This window comes from Crinia signifera, chromosome 3, assembly GCF_055691185.1.
Source record: "Crinia signifera chromosome 3, ASM5569118v1, whole genome shotgun sequence".
In the NCBI taxonomy this organism is placed as follows: Eukaryota; Metazoa; Chordata; class Amphibia; order Anura; family Myobatrachidae; genus Crinia; species Crinia signifera.
In genome coordinates, this window is record NC_139219.1 from 168,717,631 (window position 1) to 168,741,121 (window position 23,491).

Below are 23,491 nucleotides of genomic sequence, written 5' to 3' on the forward strand. Positions count from 1 at the left end.
TCAAAAAGTTTTTTACCATGGAATTACAACTGGAAGCTGAAACTGCACCCTGTTATAGATATAGGGTGGTTAATCTGTACTATGATTTGTCTTGGCCTTTATTTTAGTTTGATCGCTCCCCTGCGCGTTCACACAAGGGAGCGATGTTTAGCAGCAGCGCATGCGCATAAACATGTGCAGCCTCATTGTGCGAGCAGGCACGGCGAATTGATTATTCGTCTGCCGCTCACAAACAGCAGTGTGGATGGGAGGCGTGGGGTGGCGGGCCGTGGTCGCGCCCATGGGAATGCCCAGCATTTCATGGCCATTCCCATGAAAACGCTGGGCGTTCCCATGGAGGTTTGCCGGTGACGCAAGTGCAGCAGTGGCGGGCAGCTGACAGAGGCTGTCAGCTGCCCACTCACATACAGGGTACAGAGAGGTGTCTTAGTTCTGAGAGTGCTTGCAATATCATTCTATAGTCGATGAACATCGAATGATTTTGCCTCTGCACGCAAGGCTGCGAATGGATGTTTATGCTAAAAACTTCCGTCCGCATGTGTATGGAAAAATCGGTGTGGGGCATTCCTGCAGCATTTAGATGACCCGCAAAGCTGTGGTTTTTGCGGCTTTGCAAGTCAACCAGAATCATTGCCTACAGATGGAGCCGGGCTCCCTCTTGCTGTCGAATCGGCAGACTGTCTCCCCTGGCGATCCGCTAGCAGCGAGGTGCTCCATCTGACTGAGACCCGGAAACTGAGACGCGCGTGCGTGTGAGATGCACGCGCGTCTCAGTTTCCGGGTGGCGGGGCGACGGGAACCCTGTCCGTCTCCACTTCAGGGAGACGGACAGGGTTAGGGGAGGCGGCGGGGGGAAGCGCCGTCGGAAGGGGACAAAAGGGTCCCCTTTTGCAGAGCAGATGGCGGCTGGCAGGGGATGGCGGCTGCTGATTCTGCCGCCGATTCTGCCGCCATCCCCTGCAAAGACAAGGCCGGCTCCATCAGTATATGTCTACTGGAACCTTATTATCATTGTTTATTGGGGAATGGATGCATTTTCTACAGATACTGGTGAAGGCTTAAGCTGCAAAAGTAAAAGAAAAACTCCAGACTCCATGTTAAGGACCCATTACCTGTAGTAAATTATAAATATTGTGCTATAGTTGTGATATACTTACTGGAAAGGTGCATGAGTTTTGATGTACCCAATTCTTTGCTAAGAGGGCGATTGATCAAATGGAGAAATTACCAGGTCAGCTACCTATCATTTTATAGAATGTACTTTATATTTGTTTGAAAGCTGAAGGGTCTCTCTGAGTAACTTTGGGCCTTATTCTAGTTCACTCTTAGAGGCAAACTCCTTCTTAGCTGGACAAAACCATGTGCACTGCAGGTGGGGCAAATGTTACTTGTGCAGAGAGAATTAGATTTGGGTGGGGTTTTACTTCAAAGTGAGATTTATATTGCAGTGTAAAAATAAAGCAGCCAGTATTTACCCTGCACAGAAACAAAATATCTCACCCAAATCTAGTTTTCTCTGAACATTTTGCATCTACCCCCCTGCAGTGCATATGGTTTTGTCCATCTAAGAAGGATTTTGTCAGAAAGAGTGAACTAGAATAAGGCCCATAGTTCCTGAACCTGTTCTGGGCCAAAATTTACTTTCCATAAGATAAGTTTTATTTTAAAGTCACCTGTGAATGCCTTCGTTCTAAATACAATATATATTTTTTAAATCGATCCACCCCCAGACCTGAAGTTCCTGGACCTATTTTTCCAGAAAAGTGTACATACACAAAAACAGTATAGAATGTATTTATTTATTGTAATGGGGGAGTCAAAGTGACTTTTCGACCTAGCCTCTACTTTAGGCAGTGGCGTAACAATGGAGGGTGCAGTGGATGCAGTTGCTATGGGGCCCAGCAGCTTAGAGGGGCCCAAGGCCAAGCTAGCATTCCCCTGCACCCTTTACATTTCAATAATGCTGCGGGAAGTGGCAGGCTGGCAGCACTGCTGTCCAGTGTCCCAGTGACAGCGCAGCACTGTTTCTGCCTCAGTCTCTCCTCCCCCTCCCTGCTGGGGCTCAACGTCAATCTCTAGTGACCAGTCATGGCACGAAATACAAAAGCGCCTGATAACCTGTGCAGCTTCAGTTCTGGCGCTTACTTTATGTGCAGAGTGGAGACCCGGTGCAGTGGTGAGGAGTCCCGGTAGGGTCAAGTATCAGTGGAGAGGAGACACATTGCTGCCAAATCCCTGTGGGCTTCATCCAGCACATATATTACATACTTTACCCTCCTTGGTTGGCCACCACATATGAAAACCCAATCTGGGAGGTGTGACTAGCAAGAAAAAAAAAAAACACCACTAATCTGCCCATTAATCAATCAAAATGGTCAGGTTTGTAGGTACGTGGAAAAAGGTTTAAAAAAAAAAAAGTAAACCTGAGATTCTAAAAGGGGAGATTCTAGTGATATATTTTAGCTAATTGTGGCATTCAATCAAATAATTTTGTCTCAAAGAAACAAAGAGTACACATGTACTGCTATTGCTGTGCTTTGAAATTGAATGTGCAGCTGTAACCTCAGATAATCAGAAAATACGGACTCTGGGGCACCGGTCAACCAAAACCTAATTCTTAATAATGGCAGACTTCTTTTAAAAGACATTTTGTGAGTGTCACTGCAGCGAGCCTGACCAAATGCCACAGCTGACTCATTCACACAGCTCACAGGTCTTGTACTGTATTTGGAGCATCCCCAAACCACAATAAGAATCAAAGCTTTCCCAGAGAAAATGAGATAATGCACCTCCAAATAATTCTCTGACATTTAGTAAATACAAAGCACTGGGACAATATGTGCAATAAAAAAACAAGTCAGTGAGACATGCATGGCAATGAACTAGGGTTTTTTATTATTATTATTCTTTGTATACAGCGAAAAGGCAGTTGTTTTTTTTGCTGCTATGAAGTAAAATACAGCCTCTTATGCGTTACTCATCACTGCTGCTCTAAAGTGCCTGATTCATATGTTCAATCACCAGAAGAGATCTGGTTTACAGCTCACGTGTATCCTCGAGAAGGAAGCATAATACTGCAACCGCACATGAAAGGTAGCAATATTGATGAAACCATCTCCCCCTACTGGCAGACACACGCTGCTCTGTATAAAATATAGAAACCTGCTTATTTTTTTATAAACACAACATTTTAACCCTTTTCTTCTTACGTCTTTGTAAATTGAGCAGTAGGTTGTCATTTGTACATATAAATGATCAAACAGCACTGTAATGAACTAGCAATGATCGGTACTTGTGTAATATCTGGACGCCCGATTATTTGATTGTATGCCTTAACTTAAGGCATACAATCAGATGCGATGCTGCGGTAAAATCGCGTCTATCGCATGCGATGCGATTTTCCATAGGGTTCAATGTTAAAATGGTCCTGTTCATTCCCCCACTATCCAAGTGGGCATAGAGTTGATTTTATATAGCGTGGCGAGCGCAGCGAGCCCCGCGAGGGGACGCAGATTACTTAAAATGTATTCCGCATGCGCTCGCCACGCTTCGGGCTCGGTGGCTCGCTGCGCTCACCACGCTATATAAAATCAACTCTATGCCCACTTGGATAGTGGGGAAATGAACAGGACCATTTTAACATTGAATCCTATGGAAAATCGCGTTGATCGCATCGCATCGCATCGCATGCGATTTGGTTGCATGCGATGCGATTTTTTCCGACCCGATCTCAAAATCGGGCGCCCAGTTATTACTAGGGATGCCAATCCCAGGGCTATTTTTCAATCCCGGGATTCGGGATTGAAAATTGCCTAATCCCGGGATTCCCGGGATACCCGGGATTGAGTTCGTCAATATAATGACGAACTTTAGTCCCCCCCAAACCCAGTCTAACTCACCTGGCCATTGCTGCGGGAGCCGGGCAGTGATGTTCAGAGGCCGGCGGCTTTCATTGGGGGGCGTGTGCGGGTGGTCTGGAGGCGGGCAGATGTGCGGTAGCCGGGCAGCGGTGGTCTGGAGGCCTGCAGATGTGCGGGAGACTGACGTCGCAGTACCCGGGCAGCAGTGAATGCACAGGTACCTAGCGGTGAGCGTGCACGGAGCATCAGGCGCGCTGCGCAGCGTGACCTCTGACATCAGGTCACGTTGCACGCAGCCACAGAGCAGCGCGCTGGGGTTTGGGAGAAGCCGGGCAGTATCTGAGCTGGTCTCAGCGCTGCCCGACATTAGATTCGTGCATGCGCAGGCCAATCCCGCAAAAGCGGTGGCCCAATTCCTATGCCCTACTCTTGTCTATGGGTTTAGCCTTTACGTGCAATGCAGACAACCTCTAACCCACCTTACATAAAGCAGCAATAGCCGCACTTGCTCAGCTTCACATGTCATACACCCTGATATTACAATATTATTAACGTTGAGGTGAACGCAGATACACAGTTATACTGATATGTGAAATATAAACTGAAAGTCTGAAGGCAACATTAAAATATATAGCAATCAGAGACCTCATACCGTTATTCCCAATAACCTCTGCTTCCATAAAATAAAAAGAGGAATATGTAAACTGTCTTACCTACAATGCCAAAAGCAGACACTGCTCGAGATAATCCAGATGACCCCTTTTGTCCCATTTTTGTCCGGTTTCCAAGATCAAGACGACCAAGGAGCTCCCGCACTTCTTGCTGAGTATATACATGCTTAAGAAAACAAAACATGGGATAAAATAACATCTGAACCCCGATACTCTATTTGATTTAATGGCACTTTCATAAGCTGGGAAGGATGAACTTGGAAAATACTTGGCTGGTTTAAGGGATCACCTCTAGGAGTCACATCCTTCAGGATAAACATTTCACATCTTCTGAATAGCTTTGGGAGGAATCCTATTTTCAATAGAGCTCTGCAGCTGTGTCATGCTTTGCATGCCCAGTTTGGTGGGGTCATTCACCAAAAGTAATTTATTTCTTTATTGGTGAACTTTACTCATCTTACAATGCACTCTTACCCTTGAAATTGACATGGGAGGCAAAACCTGAGTGCCATCACTGATGGGGAGTGGGGACAGATTGTGGGCTATATTAAAGACACTACATGTCCACCATAATGCAATTCTCATTTGTTCATATTATGACAGATTTAATTCACTCTTTTCAATGTAAAGGTCATTACACATTGGGTGACTATGCCCAGTGTGTATGGACAGCAATGATCATTTACATCGCTGGGGGGAAAGCCGCTCAGTGCATACACTCTGAGTGTCTTTCCCCCTGCCTGGCACCGATGGAGGGGGGGAGGATGGCTTTGCATAGTGCAGAGCTATGCAAAGCTGTCCTCAAAGCCACTCATCTGCTGGTAAAACCAGCAGATGAATGGCTTTCCCGGTGATGTTGCGGGAGCGCGCAGCAGCGCTCATCGCCGGGGCATACAAACCTGCTGTTTTGAGTGACTTTCAGCTCAAAGTCGCCCAGTGTGTATGGGCCTTAAGAGCTATATTTCTTTTACTGCGAAAATCAATAAAAATTACCGTACTTAATTTAAGAAGAAATACAGTATAAATATATACTGTATAGTACAGTGTTTTTCAACTAGTGTGCCGTGACACACTAGTGTGCCGTGAGCTGTTCTCAAGTGTGCCCCCACATCTAGAGATGCCCAAACCCATTTACAGCCACCACCAGTTCAAATGTTATTTACTAGTCTCTTCTTTTCATGTAAAGGGCCAATGTATTTTATTTTTGTTACCTGTGGGGATCAGTGTGATTGTTTTTAATGTGGGGGCCATTAGGTTTGTTTTTTTCCTGTGGTGGCCAATGTGTTTTGCCCCGTGGGGATCTTAGGGTGTGCCTTGGCAATTTTAAAGTCCTATTTAGTCCTATTTAGGTAAAAAGGTTGAAAATCACTGGTATAGTAACTTTAAACAGCAATGCTGGAAATATTTAAAAGCATTTTTCTCACATATCTGGTGACATTTACCATCATTTACTTCATGTATATCCCAGTGAATGTAACGGCGAAGCCAAGCCAAAGATCCAGTCTATTAATTGTATGCTAAACAATGTGCACACCATGACACTTTATAAAGTAACATTTGTTTTATTCTACTTTCTATGCTTCCTGAAAAACTACAGTAGATATAGTAACATTAATACCTCTTTTCTATCTACAAGCCAGGTCGCACCCTGGATTTGTACCTGGCTCCAACCCAGGTGCGACCAGGCTTGTGAACCCTTTTCCACTAGAGCCCCCTCAATATAATGCCAGTTGGGTCATCAGGAGGCAGGGCCGTGGCTTTTGCATTGCAGTGGACGGGACCCGGGTTACCCATTTACACTGCACAGTGACCCAGGTTGAACCAGTGATGAACCCTGGTCGGGTTGAAATGCTGGGTCTCACGACCCGGGTCATTTAATCTGGGAACGTTTTCACCTGCCAACAATCCCTGGTTTTGCACTCTCCCATGCAAAAACCCAGGATATTTAGTCTAGTGGAAAAGTGGTATAAGTAATGAATGACTATTTACACTGGATTTTTTTTTTTTTTATTATTAAAGCAATGTGTCATAAAATATTTGTTATACAACTGCCAGCTCAAATTGTGTACATATACATAACAAAATATAGATGAAACAATATTACGTTTCAATTGTCTACGATTGAATTTTAAATTTGGATTGCAAATCAACAAAAGCTATTTCCTAATACACAAAGCTTCTATTACATAATTCAATGCAATTTAATCAATACATAGTTATTTCATAAAAACTATTTTTTTTTTACATAAATAATAATAATGCAATTTTTGCACTCATCTCCCCAAAGCATAAAAACAAAGCATCACAAGTAAAATAGGTGGATCACCACCCAGCACTCTTGTCATACACCATAATGTGTTATTGAAGGACTCATGTATTTGTCTTTTTGTAGGGGATGACAATATTGCTATGTAACTTTTACACTGGATTTTATCATACAATTGTGTGGGCATGTATTGTACTCACCTTATCATCTATGATCACCAAATCCTTTGGCTCAGTCCGATCAATTTTAAAAACCCTGTATTTTGTTTCAGCATGATTACTCCCAACGATAAAATATCTCTAAATATAAAGATAAAATAAATTGCATGAGTGCATGTTTCCAATAGAAATTAAACATTTATTTAATACCATGAACTTATTATGGGATACATTCAGTGCCAGATTAAGCCTTCGGGGGGCCCGGGGTACTTTAGACAGGGGGGCCCCCTTGCACTTGTCATTACTGGCCGCAAACTGCATGGGAGAATATTACACTGTCAAAACACAGAGTAAAGGCAGAATAAAGTTGGTCAATGGGTAACTGCAGGGGATATATATATATATATATATATATATATATATATATATATACACATACACACACACACACACACACATACATACCACATGAAAAGCCTGTGTTTGTCCCTCTGCACCTTACTCTGTAGGAGACCTCACAGTCCTAGTGCTGCCTCTGATTAAAAACCCTCCCATGACTAAGCTGCTGCTGCTGTTCTCCATGGGCCTGAGAAGCATGTAATGAGCTCCACCAATCAGAGCTCAGCACAAACCTCTCAGCCTCTGCCCTCTGGAGCAAAGTGTCATGGGACTTAGTCAACTCCCAGTAATGCACAGCACACTTGTGCAATCAGTGTGCCTTGGCTCCTGATGCTCAGCACCATTAATCATTGTCACATTGGCAGATAGGTGAAGCTGCAGCACTACCCCATTCCCATGCACAAAACCTTTAGCTAAAAAAAATAATAATTCTTAAAAAATAAAAAATACATGCCAACACAGGGGGCCCCTAGCTAGAGGGGGGCCCAGGGGCACTGACCCCTTGTGCCTCCATTATAATCCGGCCCTGGATACATTAAATGGACATTAAAAGTTAAAAAGCAACAACAGGTTCACATAAAACTTTATACAAGTCTCATAACTGGAAGGTAACTTCTGATATCTATATTTAAATTAGGGTGATGCATTATTCCTTGCAATTTTTTGGGGTACTTGTTTCCTAGCACGGAGCCCACGATTTTCATCTTATGCCATCGTTTCGATCGCATCGCATGCGACCCAATCGCATGTGATGTGATGCGATCAGACCCAATTTTTGAATTGTACAGCCACCCTGATGGGTGATTACTATGTTAAATGCATCCCCACTTATCAACGCAAACCGGAAGCGTGGCGAGCACAGCGAGCCGGCAAGGGGCGGCGGTACGCGTCCTGCAACCTTTTCATACCCCCACTATCCACGTCGGCGTGGAGTTGATTTTATATAGTGTAGCGAGCGCAGCATAAACTAAACATAAACATCCATTTGCAGCTTGCATGCTCAGAAGAAATCATTTGATGGTCACCGACCATCAAATGATTTCTACAGTACTTGCAGATGTAAGACACCTCCCTGGTGTCTTACATTTGTGGGCACCCTGTGCGGTAAGCGGGTGGGCAGCTGACATCTGCTGATGTCAGCTGCCCGAACCCCGCACCCATGTCACGGGTGTATTTACATGGGAACGCCCGTTCTCATGGGCGCAAACCCTCGCCACCACCCCATGCCCCCTGTCCGCACTGCTAGGTGCGAAAGGAATAGCGAACTGCCCGCTCGCACCCAGTCCCTGCACATGTGCAGATGCTCAAGACCGCTCCCTGTGTACAAGCAAGGGAGCGTGTAAATTAGAATAACCCCCATTGTTCAGTTCTATAGAGACGCATCCTTCATCATCTTGCCCCCAATATTTAGGAGTTGGATCACACAGAGCACATTAGAGCCTCCACCTCTCAAGCAACTCAACCAGCTCTGAGTGCCTTTTATCCAGAAAATGTGTCTTATTTGCATTGCTATGCGAATTTGACACACAAGTAGACTTCTGATTAAAATGATATTCGGCATGATTTTATTCTATGTGCGTTGCAGCTCTATATGGATAAAAAAAAATCGAATGTTAGTATTTTCTAGGAAAACACAGACCACCTAGGCACACTGTGATTTGTGGTGCAAAGAGTGAATGGCGTAAATGAGGACCACTGCACTTCATGGACCTTGTTCTCAGCTAGGAGGAAAGCAAAAAAAAAGAAAGTAACTGTGGGCAAAATATACTGCAATGCAACAGATGCAAATGCAGTTATTGATTTTTGCATGCAGTGTAAATAGCGGCTGAGTTTGCATGTAGCCAACATATATTGCACAGTTTTATATCTACAATGCAATTTAGATTAGAGTTTGTACTCGGTCCTGGCAAATCTGATATATCTGCACCCCGCAATGCCACAAATGGTGTGGCTAAGGTCCAAAGTTACGTGCTATTTTTTGCTTTACTCCCATATAAGAAAAGGTATAAGAAGTATTTTCATCGGTCAGTATTTGGTTAAAGACATGCTTTTATTCTTCCTTTACACTGATGCTCAAACATTTTAATCCCAGCACTATAATTGTTTTAGGGTGCGATTACTGATGCTTGAAGGGATGTTTCTGGGAGAGGTAAACATGTGAAAATCATTCTAAACCTACTGTAGGAAAAGGGATAATTAACCCTACTGCCAGCGAGGATTTAATAAGAGCTTGTTTAGCTCTGACTAGTGGATAACAGCAGTGCTGACTGTGTGAGCAGCAGACACGTGTATGGTTTAGCTGATGGGCGACGAGAAGTATATTAATCTTGCAGCCAACTTGAATATTGATTTGTTCCTACAAAACAAACACACGGAGTTCAGATTTAGAACTGAGTGCAATGACTGTTGGTAAAGGGTGAGAACTAAACAATATGTGTCACCAATATTGGACACCTTGTTTGTCACGGTCACCAAGGTCTCGCGATGGCAGCACACCCAGGAGCACAAGTAGTTCACTCGCTTTTACAGCACATTTATAAAAAGTACCCAAAAGTGTGAACAGGAGTTTTCAATGGTACGCAAGGTTTGTCTAATAATCTGTGAAAGTTCCTTCTTCCAAAAAAGTATACACAAAAAAAAATTGGTCAGAGACTTAACCAATGCTGTCTCTTAACTGATAAAGAAGAGAATTAGCGCTGGTTATGTCTGTGACCAATTGTTTTTTGTGTACATTTATAAAAGTGCCATCAGAAATATGGCATCTCCAGAATGAGATTCTATAAAAAGATGAATAGGACAGAAGGGGTTAAAGGTGTTTTAATACTTCTTGCATAAAGTAGGTTTCATATTTGTCATTTTATGTCCCTGCAGCACTTATCTGTCAATTAATGAATCTGATCACGTTAAAACAGCATAATTGCAGTAGGTGTGGCACACATAAAGGATGAAAAAAGACAAAGGAAACTAGACCCAACTGTTTAGAGGAAAACAGCCCTGACAGGCACAGAGCAAAATCTATTCCTTATCTACATATTCGTTTATATAGGCCAAGCATTGTTTTTTTCCATGATCAGAAGAAAAATTTTCCATGATCAGAAGAAAAATTTGCTCATACAAAATGAAGCAATGGCATAATTGAGGCTATAAAACAGTAAATGCCAGAAAAGTAATGTGCTGAAGATGAAATTAAAAGTATACTGTACTAGCACTTTGGATGCCCATGATCCAAGGTAGACTGTGTAACAAAAAGTAGACTGCTACTCATAATTATTATATGAACCCAGAGTGAAGACAATCTCTTGATAGCCTGTCTAAAGAAGTGGGTGCCCAAAATCTGGACTTTTCAATGATTTCTGCTCGTCACCTGAAGAAGGTGAAAGGAGAAATATGGATGCCCACGGCATTTCCAACTCTTGGCAGTGACAGGAGTCTTGGACACAAATAAACAATAAAATGGTGCTATACAGACTGTATGCCATGTAAAAAAATTACAAGGGAAAAAAAACAGGGTATCATTTTGGATTATCTGCTATGAGAGTTATTTCCATGTTCGCAGGAACTTTAACCCGTCTTGGTTCATCCAAAGTTTCAAAGGTTCTATGGGTGGTATTCAATTGTTTTTCACCAGCATATCAGCTCAGCTTGCTATTTCTGGGGGTGGTGAGCTGAAATATGCGAATGTGTAACTAAACCTGACCATAATGAGTGCGATATGCGAAAAAAATAGATCAATTGAATTACCTTATGTTCTCCCATCATTTAAGAGACTGGAGATCGGGTGAGATACAACAATTGAATATGAACCTAGGGGGGTCATTTTGGTTGGCCCGCTAAGCAGCCATAATTCACTGCTTAGCGAGCCTTCTAACATCCCCTGCCCCCTTGTGAATATCCCCGCCTCACTGCGAATGGATGTTTTGCATAAACATACATTCACAGGATAGCGTGAGGGCCCAAAATAATTTTATGGTCGCTGACCATTGAATGATTTCTACTGGGCGAGCCATCCACCTCCAGAAGGCAGGTGCCCACCCACATTCACATGGTGACACCCACCATTTTCCTGGGCGCACCCAGTGTCTTCGGGGTATGCTCAGTGCAAGCAGTAGGTGTCAAAATTACCAAGCAAACATTTTTATTCATCATATTGCCCTGTAAGGTTTACCTTACATAGGAAATATCATCTTGAATTTTGAAAACAAACGCGAACAAGGCTGGCATTTATAATGGATATTTTGCTCATATCACACACAGATGTTGGCACTCAAAGAATGTATGATGCCCTCAGTCGTCTGTACATGCAACGCAATGCTGACTATATAGACAATAACTGCCGGTTCAGAGTGGGGGCTGGGTGAGGTCTCTGAAGTTGAACAATATAATTTAGGATATATGATCATGTATGCACTTTATCATTTGCCTTGGAGTTCTGCAAACATAAGTAATGAGATCGCTTATGGATTGTATCGTATAGTGTATATCTAGTTTGTGGCATTTAGAACCAAGGTATATGACAGCCAATTATTCACATTGGGCATTATTATAGCAAATATCTTAAGGCCCCCATACATTATGCGATTTGGGCCCGATTTCACCCGATTCGGATGAATCGGGCTGTGAAATCGTCCCAAATCGCATGTTTTGACACCCTATCCGACCCGATGCGCGGTCCCGTGCGCATCGGATCGGAGTCGGGCAGTCGCACCAGCTGCACATAAGATTTCCTAAATCTTATGTGCAGTCCCTGGGCAGGGTCAGCGGGCGGGGGACGCCGGGGAAGGTGAGCTGACAAATAGTCAGCAGGCAGGGGACGCCAGGCATGGGGAGAGGCTGGCAGGGGCAGCTGACACTATAGACAGCGGGCGGGGGGACGCGGGTGAACCGGCGAGGGGAGTAGCTCACTGCTGGGCAGGAGGACCAGGCAGACGCAGCTTCAATACAAACGAATGGGGAGGCAGTGATTGGCTGAGAGAGCTCTCTCAGCCAATCAGCAATTGGCTGAGAGTGCTCTCAGCCAATCACTGGCTCCCCATTCTTTGTATTGTTTTTTTCTTCCTTGAAGCTGCTTCTGCCTGGTCCTGCCCAGCACGTGAGCTGTTCCTCTCGCCGGTTCACCGGCATCCCCCCGCCCGCTATGTGTACACTGCCCCTGCCAGCCTCTCCCCATGCCCGGATCAACAGTGTCCCCGGCCAGCTGACTATTTGTCAGCTCACCCTGCCCAGCTGTTCCCTGCTGCTCCCCAGTGTCCCCCACCCGGCTCTCCCCCTGCAGCTCCCCGGGGACTGCATATGATAAATCCATGAGATTTATCATATGCAAAATTTGGCACATCAAGTGCCTAATCGTGCTTCCCCCTCTCGGGGAGCTGCAGGGGAAATCAAGTACGACTTGTCCCTAGGACAAGTCGGACTAATGTATGGGGGCCTTTAGGCTTTACCCATACCAGATTGTTGTATATGCCAGCTTTTGTTCTACCTATGGTTTTAAGGTGGAGACTGCTACTCCAAATAATTAGATGAAAGCCACAGTGAAGATTATCTATCTATCGATAGCCATCAGAACAACTTGATCCTTATTTTATCTGTGCAATACACATGCTGTTAAAGTTCTGAACAGCATGAGACAAACAGCTGATGCCAAGTGTTGATTTATTGGAAGGTGCCCTTGTTGTTCTGCTCCTTCAACCAATTAACTCTGTTGTAGCTCAGTGGGGGGGTTGTACAGAAAATAATAATGTTAAAAGACTGAGAAAACATGGAAAGCCTTGTTTAAGTCACAATAGCAGACTGTGGATAAGATGATATAACAAAATTTGAAAAAAAATTGGTTTTAAACAATGTGTGACTAAAGAATTAGTCATTACGGTTAAAGATAAATCCAATTTAGTAATGGTGATAGAACTTTGTATATTATTAGATCTATATTTAGAGGCAGATGTGTCCATATTTCGTGCTTGTAAAGAAATACCGGTGTCTTCAGATTTGGGTGCACAGCCCTGATCACGGATCAGCAAACAATTGCACAAGCTCTATCCTTGGTGCAAGAGACCAGTCTCATAGAAAATAGATCTCTGCAAATGTTCAACTCGGAATAGCCCGTTATTCCACTTACAGGTCCTAAGAACACTTTACCCAAGTGCAAACACCATATTACAGACCAAGTGGAGATGTACAATGCAAGCAAGATACAAGAAAATCCACGCTCCGAGACCCTGCAGCACAAATTACCACCTGGATTACCTGAATGCAGACAAAAAAATACAACGATGGTGGCAATAGCGAATGCGCTGTCTCACTCTAATCATTACACCCTCTGGCTTTCTTTTTGTTCGATATATATCACTCCGCAGTCATGGGTATGGGAAATATAGAGAAGTACACAACCAGGCACACTTCACGATATAGCACTGCCAAGTTAGTCCTCAATTTCATACAATTAACCGGTACTCTTTACCTAGAAGGGCGCCAGCGATTGAAATCGCGGTCGTCGGGGGTAAAAATCGCGGTCATCGCGGGTTAATCGGGATGGCCGCGATGCCCGCGATTACCGCGATTTTCCCATAGGGAACAATGTTAAAAAGGCTAATTGACCGCGATTTGACTGTTAAATGCCTCAATGGACCCGATTTGGCCCTAGGAATCAATGTTAAATGGGCCACAGAGCCCAAAGAAGCACAATTAACCCTTAAATGTCCCCCCCAATTTTTAACGCCACCCCACGATCCACGCGAACCCGAAGCGTGGCGAGCGCAGCGAGCCCGCGAGGGGCGGCGGTACGCGTCCTCCGACCTTTTCATGCCCTACTATCCACTAGGGCGTGGAGTGAGAATATAATAGTGTGGCGAGCGCAGCGAGCCACCGAGCCCGAAGCGTGGCGAGCGCAGCGAGCCCCGCGAGGGGACGCGGATACCTTCACAGGTAGACGCGTCCCCTCGCGGGCTTCACAGGTGTCGGCGTCGCCACGGACACCTGTGAAGCCCGCGAGGGGACGCGTATAACTGTGAAGGTATCCGCGTCCGCTCGCCACGCTTCGGGCTCGGTGGCTCGCTGCGCTCGCCACACTATTATATTCTCACTCCACGCCCTAGTGGATAGTAGGGCATGAAAAGGTCGGAGGACGCGTACCGCCGCCCCTCGCGGGCTCGCTGCGCTCGCCACGCTTCGGGTTCGCGTGGATGGTGGGGTGGCGTTAAAAATTGGGGGGGACATTTAAGGGTTAATGGGCTCTGTGGCCCATTTAACATTGATTTCTATGGCCAAATCGGGTCCATTGAGCCATTTAACAGTAAAATCGGGTCCATCGCGCCTTTTAACATTGATTCCTATGGGAAATCGGGAGCATCGCGTCGCGGGCATCGCGGGTACATTTATGGCCGGCCGCGACGCGACCGACACGATTTCCATGTTTAACATGGGTTTCAATGGGAAATCGCGGGCATCGCGACGGTCGCGGCGCGGCCAGACATAAATGTACCCGCGATGCCCGCGACGGGCGCCCTTCTAGGTAAAGAGTACCAATTAACCTTTTGATAAGGCCCTATAAGCATATAAAGGTTTCTTTCAGTGGTCACTCCTGATGCATAACCCCATCAATCCAAAAGAGTTTTATTTAGGATAAAATGACACTTCACAAATAAAAGTATTTTTCTTAATAAAAACATAAAAAGGTCCTCTTGTACATGGGGCACCAGATGTCCCTCACCACAGCTCACTCGGAATAAGATGCAGTAGGTCTCCTGAGATGGAAATGCTGGCACCCAGGCTCCAAGGACAGGATATGGACATCTCCCAAATACCAATGCGTTTCGGGCACTAAAGGGCCTTTTTTCAAGTGGAGATGTGACTGAAATATGTACAAATCGGCCATAGATGTTGAAAGTTGTGCATGTTCTACTGTATGCACAGTGCAAGAAAACAACAAAATCTATCTGCACAATGGATTACAGTACCTGCCCCTTAAAGCCTGTTTGAGCGGCTTTCAGCTCAAAACCGCCCAGTGTGTATGCCCCAGCGATGAGCGCTGCTGCGTGCTTCCGCTTCATCGCCGGGAAAGCCGCTCCATACCTCCCAACATGACCCTCTCCAGGAGGGACACAATGCTCTGTTTCTGAACTTCCCCCTGAATGAATAACTGCTATCAATTACCCTGTTCAGCACAGGTGACGGCAATCATACATTCAGAGGAAAGTCCAGAACCAGAGCATTGTGTCCCTCCTGGAGAGGGTCATGTTGGGAGGTATGCACTCATCTGCTGGTAATACCAGCAGATCAACAGCGTTGAGGACGGCTTTGCATAGATCTGCGCTATGCAACGCCGTCCTCCCCCCTCCGTCGGCGCCGAGCAGGGGGAAAGCCGCTCAGTGTGTATGCACTGAGCGGCTTTCCCCGCAACATCGCTGTCTATACACGCTGGGCATAGTCCCCAGTGTGTATGGACCTTTAGTGTCTATATATATACTAAGACACATTTCTCCCTATAAGTTATCTGTAGGAGCCACAGCTTTGAGTCCCATGTTGCTAGGCCTTTATAGCGAATGATCCTTCTGTGGAGAGCCCTCTGGCATTCTCTTTATTAGGAAACCAATGGTGGTTTTTACCTATGGGCTGCAGCCCCCCAGCCCCCCCCCCCCCAGTAAAATCCCCCGCTGTCTCTGTGAAGCCAGTGTAGTCTGTGAAGCCAGATGTAGTCTGTGAGACTGCTCTGGCTTCAATGTGACTGGCAGTGACTTTCATATTGGAAGTCCGACCTTCCAGTCACTCAAGGCAGTCCCACTGGGAGGTGTTCCATCCCTCCAGGATGCCTTTCGGTGCGCAAAAGCTCCCGAAATGGGTTCTGCACATGCGCAGTACCCCGACCATACTGTGCATGCGCCGGACCCGGAAACCCGATTAAGCCTCCGGGGGCTGCTGCAAAGGCAGTCCATGGAAGCTTGGGCCAGCGCATGCGAGGTATATAATGAAGTTACTGCGCACGTGCTGACTCCATGCAGGGGATCGGCGACCGGGCAGCGTGGCGGCAGTGGCAGTGGAGGGGGCGCATTGCGGCAGCCCCCCCTCTGACAAAACAGTAAGAACCGCCACTGGAAACCACTATATAAAATAAGGTAATTTTGACAGACTAGTCAATAGTTTATAATTATTAGCTATCGCTATTGCATGTTACAAGAAAAAAACTATTAAGTTACTTTTGAATCAGCTGTGATGTCATGTAACTACACTCAACAGATAACATAATTTACATAGTTACATATGTCTTTTTGTCAAATAGAAAAGGTCATTATGGACCTAGGGGTTTCAGTAACATATGTTTCATTAAATGGTGCCCGCATAAGGATCCACTCCTGTTAAGGACAGACAACTTAATATGGCAATAGCCCTCCACTCACAAATGTATACCCCCTTTCCACTGCAGCGATAACCTGGGTTATTTCCTGTTCATGGCTCAGTTAAAATGGGTCCTTGAAAAATAAATCTGGTCGAATGATCCAGGAATGTGACCCTTCTATCTCTCTTATATTAAAGTCAGACCCTGGTATGGAGTGCAGTGTAAATGGCATGATCCAGATTATCCTAACAGGGTTATGCTTACAAACTGCTAATTGGCTGTATATGTAGAGGCCCGTCGTAAGGGAATTTATTTGGGAAATGTAGAGCAGACACAGGTTCAGTGTAAAGGGGCCAACTCAGGAAAAACCTGGGTCTAAGGTGCGTTTGATCCGGGACTCACCTGGGTTGGAACCGTGACCGAACCTGGGATTTTGTTGGAAAAGTGGTATTAGAAGTTCTCCCCACTTTATTCATATAGGAATGGCCATTTCTGCACAAATAGCATTAAAGTACTGGCAAATTTAGCATAGGACACATACCTGGAGCAAATCCATGGACCACTAGAAACCAATGTTTCCAGGGTCTTATATGGGAACGGCAGCTTCCTCCAATATAACAAGCTTGATTTTATGGAGTTTAGCATCTCTTTCCTTGCTGAAGTTGAACATTGTTCATAGGCGAATCTAGGGGGTGGTCTGGGGGGTGCACCGGACCACCCATTAGACCACCGGCCGCCGCACACACAAATTAAAGAAATGACCGCAATGCAGCAAGAGCTGTGCACTGCCCGGCTGTATAGTCACTGTCTAAGCAAAGCCAAGCAGCAGCTCCATTTATATCTTCAAGGTAGCATCTAGTTTCCCTTCGTGGAAAGGATCTTTGATGACGTCCTCCCCATGTGACCCGCTGTCCTCGGATGACATCACACCCATGTGACTAGAGAAAATTTCATGCTGCAGGAGCGCAGGGATTGTTGTTTACAGGACAGGTACACATTTACAGGATGCATTTCACACCCGCGACTGCCCACAACACCCCCCTGGTTCTCCCCACCATACACTCCATCACCCACCAGACGGCTGCAACCCATCTCCCCGATTCTCACTCCCCACCACCGGTTCTCACCCGTTTTATAATGATTTAGCTATCTACCCTTAACCATAAGGACCAGGTGCTTACCATGAGAGGCAATTAGACACACCATATCTTCAGCCATTCAGGAGCGGCCACCAATACTATCAATGCCGCTCGCGGTCCAACACAAGCATTGAAGATATTGACTGAGCTGCTGCTTTGCTTAGACAGTGATTATACAGCCAGGCAGCGCACAGCTCTTTCTGCCCGGCTGTCATTAATTTAATTTGTGTGCACCCGGTGTCAGTGTCACTCGAGCAATCCCCCCCCCCCCCTTGGCAACAAGCAATTTTACTCCCCCTTTGCAATGAGAATTTAACAACTCCCTCTTTGCAATGGGCATGTATTCCCCCTTGGCAATGAGCATGAAGCCCCCTTGGCATCAAGCAAGAACCCCCTGGCAATGAGCATGTAGATAAGCGACACTTATGTGTCAAATATGTAATCGGCATTACGGTTTGTTATATAGTATGTAATGGGCTTTATGGAGTGTGGCCTTATGTGTAATTGGCATTACGGCGTGTGGATTGATTTGTAATGGGTATTACAGAGTTTGCTAAAATGTGTAATGGGCATTACGGTGTGTGGTCTAATGTGTAATACCACGCCACTTTTTGAGATTACACGCCTCCTTTCCATGAGGCCACGCCCCTTTTCACCACGCAAAGGTCTGACTTGCTTCAGTATTTGGATCTGGGACCACCCATTACTATATTTCTAGATGCACCTAATGCATGTGTTGATTGCCAGGACAGAACAGAGTTTCAAAATAATTAAGTTAGCTTATCAGACCAGCTGTCCTGGTATGAGTAACTTATAAAAGTGTTAGGATTCTCAGAGGTAAACCCGGGGTTAGACCATAAATGTGCCTCTGTAGCCGAGATGGTGTAGCCACAGAGCACCTAGAGCCTGAACACGACTCTGTTAATCCCTCCAGAGGTCATAGGCCCCTGCAGAGCTAAGGCTTCATAATAGCCACGTTTGAAGGGGTAAATTAGGTTGACCCCAAACCCGGTGCCATCAGGACTTTGCAAGGAAACAAGGTGCCCAACGCCTCCAGAGCGGACAAGAAAAAAGCTAACTAAAACCCATAACATGGGAAACAATATAAAATGTGGCACGGCTGTCCTCCATGGGAAGGGATCCTCCAGCAGACCAACATACAATTTAACCACAAGTGACCCCTACGTAGGTCAATTACAAAAAGGTAGTGAGGTGGAAAATAAGGGTACAATCCTCCACTGAACTACCATGAATGCAACAATGCAAGAAGATGTTATACGTAGAAATGCAGAAAGGTGTTAAACATAATATGTCCTGGCTGACCTCATAAATGCAACAATGTATGAAGAGGTTAATAATATACAAAACAACCCATGTGAAGCTGGATGACAAAGACATAAGTAAGAGAGACCATATAACTCCACACAGATATATGCTAGCAATGGATAGCAGAAAAACTGCAGGAGATGGTAAAGAGCACTTATCTCTTGTTCAGACAGGGTCTGTGTTCAGACAGGGTCTGTGGGGTAGATTTATTATAGCGGCGCCTATCGCGCCGCTATAACAGTTCCTGCTTCGCCTCATTAGCGAGGCGAAGCAGGAGGGGACACCGACAAGATCTATTAAGATCTTGCCGCCGGAGTGGGGGAGCGCTAACTCCCCCCTCCGGCGATGTCCCTCCTGGAGACAGCGCATCAGTTAATACTGATGCGCCGTCTCCTTTCCCCCCGGCCGGCTCACTGCGCATGCGCGGGATCTCGCTAGTCTCGCGAGATCCCAGCGCAGCTCAGCGCCTGCAGCAGGGACAGAGCTGTCCCTGCTGTTAGGTATAGGGCATCACCGCCTGCAGCTGGCGAAGTCGACAGCTGCAGGCGGCGGAACGGTCAGCGATGCTGACCGTTCATAAATCTGTCAGGAGGCAGGCGCGCAGTGCAAAATATCGCCCCTGCGCTATGCCTCCTGCCCCACACCGCCGGCGTTAGAGTAAACGCTTGGCGGGTGTAATAGATCAGGGGAAGCGCTATCCCCTGCTATAACGCACAGGGATAGCGCAGATTCCCCTGATCGCCTAGTCATAAATCTACCCCTGTGTTCAGACAGGGTCTCTTAAGGGGTGTACACACGGTGAGATTTTGACAGGATATATTTGGACTAGTTAGTCAAAATCTCATAGAAGTTTAGCCAAAATCTGCCTATTTTTCTCCTGCTTAGTCAAAATTGTCTACCATAGATTGTTTAGCATAGATTAACTGTGCAGGAGAGGCAATTTTGGCTAGATCATAGACTATCATTACTTAGACAAAATCGCTTAGATTTTGGTTAGATACACTTGAGATTTTGACTCTCTCAAAATTGCTTAGTCAACATTGGCCATTAGCCAATATCTCGCCATGTGTACCGGGCTTCAGACTGCAGCAATGGTTCACTAACACAGGCAGGATTTCACAGGACATGCCTGCTGGAATACCTAGGACTTTAACAGGACTCTGACAAGACTATAACCATCAGGGTCTCAGCTAAATAGCAAGTGGCCTAGCATGCAGTCACACCCAAATACCAGGATATGCATGAACACCAGGCAAAGTGGATCAGCAAAACCTGGAGTACTGATCCAGTGAACAAATAAAAAACCCACACAGAACATAGGGCCTTATTCTAGTTCACTCTTTCTGATAAAAATCCTTCTGAGATGGACAAAACCATGTGCACGGCAGGTGGGGCAGATATAACATGTGCAGATAGAATTAGATTTGGGTGGGGTTTTACTTCAAAGTGAGATCTATATTGCAGTGTAAAAATAAAGCAGCCAGTATTTACCCTGCACAGAAACAAAATAACTGACCCAAATCTAATTCTCTCTGCACATTTTACATCTGCCCCCCTGCAGTGAACATGGTTTTGTCCATCTAAGAAGGATTTTGTCAGAAAGAGTGAACTAGAATAAGGCCTACAGTGACTGCAAAATGGTGTGGTTTGTTTGGTCTACACCAACTAGGTCGACAAGCATTAGGTCAACAGGCAGCAAGGTCGACGTGACACATGGCAAGGTCGACACAAGCATTAGGTCGACATGGGCAAGGTTGACAGTCAAAAGGTCAACATGGGGTTTTCACTGTTTTCTCCCCCGAATGCAGACACAGCTGACATTTGAAGTGCACCACATCCGCTCGCTATGCTTCGGGCACACTATTTTATTCTTCCACCATGCCCTAGTGGATGGTAGGGCATGAAATACCGCCTGTTGGCACATGTCAGCTCAAAAAACTGTGAAAAACCTGTCAACCTTTTGACTGTTGACCTAGCCCATGTCGACCTAATGCTTGTGTCGACCTAATGTCATGTCGACCTAGTTGGTGTAGACCTAATGACCGTATCCCCTGCAAAGTTACCCCCGACCCGCTGGAGGCAGATCGTAACAATAAGTTGCTGTAAAACTACATCCGGTGATAAGGAGTTTTCATTACTAGGTAATTGAGTGGATAGTAATAAATGTACGGCTAAGAGTACAAACATTCTTAAACCTTTGAGTGCAAACATCTCTGTGAGAGATGCGCAAAATATATCCGCTAAATATGCTAGGGTCGCTCACATTTGTTACATAAATTCAAATAAAAAATGTGTTAAAAAAAGGTACTTGTTTCCTAGCACGACGCCCATCGTATCGCAGACCATAAGGCATACGATGGTATGCAATGTGATGCGATGTTACACGATGGCAGCCGATGTTATACAATTTTAAATTGTATACCATCGCATTGTATGCCATATACAATGGTATACGATTTTAAATTGTATAAGCACCCTAATGGGTGTTTTCAATGTTAAATGTGCCCCCTATAAGATAATTAATTGTATAAGCACCATAATGGGTGCTTAGTATGTTAAAAGCACCCCCAACGCAAACCCAAGCGTGGCGAGCCCGCGATACGCGTCCTACAACCTTTTCATACCCCCACTATCCACGTCGGCAAGGAGTTAAATTTATATAGTGTGGCGAGCGCAGCGAGCCCCGCGAGGGGACGCGGAATACATGTAAAGTAATACGCGTCCGCTCACCACGCTTCGGGCGCGGTGGCTCACTGCGCTCGCCACACTATATAAAATCAACTCCATGCCGACGTGGATAGTGGGGGTATGAAAAGGTCAGAGGACGCGTACCGCCGCCACTCACCACGCTTTGGGTTGGCGTTGATAGTGAGGGTGGCATGGGGGTGCATTTAACATTATAAGCACCCATTAGGGTGCTTATACAATTTAAAATCGCATTGCATGCAGGCATATGGCATGCGATGCGATTTCATGTCGTATGACTTAATATCGTGGGCGCCGTGCTAGGAAACAAGTACCAAAAAAAGATTATATTTCCTATACATAAAAAGGTAAATATTACAGGTCATCATGAGGAATAAAAAATTCTGATTGGAAATTTTTACGCCTACTTTGCCAAATTCACTTGGCACTCAGAGAGTTAGTTCATTTAATGTACAGCAGTGACGTGCGGTGAGGTTAGTGGTTGGTGAGGCACTGGCTTGGTGGAGCCAGTACTGATGGGCTCTGTGGGGAGCATTGGGACCAGGTTGCTTCTGTGCTGACAGGTAGGTGCGGAGCTGCCACCTGCATAAGCAGCAGAGACTGGCAGAGCAGCTCCTTCCTGTCAATGCAGAAGCAACCCGGACCAGCGCTCGCCACAGACCCCGTCGTCATTGGCTCCACCAAGCCACCATGTGGTCTGCCCACATACCTCTTTCACTTAAAAGAAACATGTGGCCAAATGTACTAGCCTCTGAGTTCAGTGGTTGTTCAGGGTGCCGGCTGAACTCTGAGTTTTTTGTAACAGGGCAATCATTTACAATGCCTCGTTTTGTCTTGTAGATGTCTGCCTTAAAAGAACCTCTGAGTTCAGCTGGCATCCCGCAGAGCCACTGTACTCAGAGGCTAGTACATTTGGCCAATATACTTTATTCATTTAAAAACACACTTACAGTATTTTACACAAACACACAGATACACATCTGTGTCACTTTACACAACACACACACCTGTGTCACTGTACACAAACACACCTGTGTCACTTAAAAAACACAGCCCCAACCCTCCACAAACACCATACACACACACATCATTTATTACAGGCACTGATTACCTGCAGCACCAGCACACTAGCAGCAGTGACCGGAGGCACCCGGAGGTCCAAGGACAGGCACCCGGAAATAGACCGCGTCGGGCAGGAGGCAGAAGAGACACCCCTGGGCAGGAAAGAGCAGCACAGTGCATGCAGGTACCCAGTGGCCGGGAGACCGCGGGAGATAGCTCCGACAACAGCGGCAGTACAAGTCAGTGGCCGAGCCGTGCAGCGGCGTCCCGTGCGGTACGGCTCGTCCGGTTTTAAAAATGTGCTATACACAGTGCTATACGCGGGACCAATAGAAGAGCCCCGGTGACAGTCACGGATGTGCTTTTTTCCTATATAAAAGCACGCCCCTGTCACTGAGGCAGCACCACTGTGCCCAATCACATCTGCCTCCCCTGCCGTACAGTGTACATCAGGCATGTCCAAACTATATGGCCCTCCAGCTGTTGTGAAACTACAAGTCGCATCATGCCTTGCCACAGTTTTGCTATTAGGGAATGCTAAAACTATGACAAGGCATGCTGGGATGTGTAGTTTCACAA

General features: G+C 45.8%; 1 protein-coding gene across 2 annotated transcripts in view; it reads right to left on the reverse strand.

The window, feature by feature from the left end:
• Window positions 1-23,491, reverse strand: part of FIG4 (FIG4 phosphoinositide 5-phosphatase) — a 330,801-nt gene that overhangs the window by 279,109 nt on the left and 28,201 nt on the right. For both annotated transcript variants that reach the window (XM_083176914.1, XM_083176913.1), the window contains exons 3-4: window positions 6,998-7,096; window positions 4,574-4,697 (exon numbers count right to left, since the gene is read on the reverse strand). In XM_083176914.1, coding sequence (XP_083033040.1) covers window positions 4,574-4,697; window positions 6,998-7,096 — 223 coding nt within the window. The remainder of the gene's footprint in view (window positions 1-4,573; window positions 4,698-6,997; window positions 7,097-23,491) is intronic.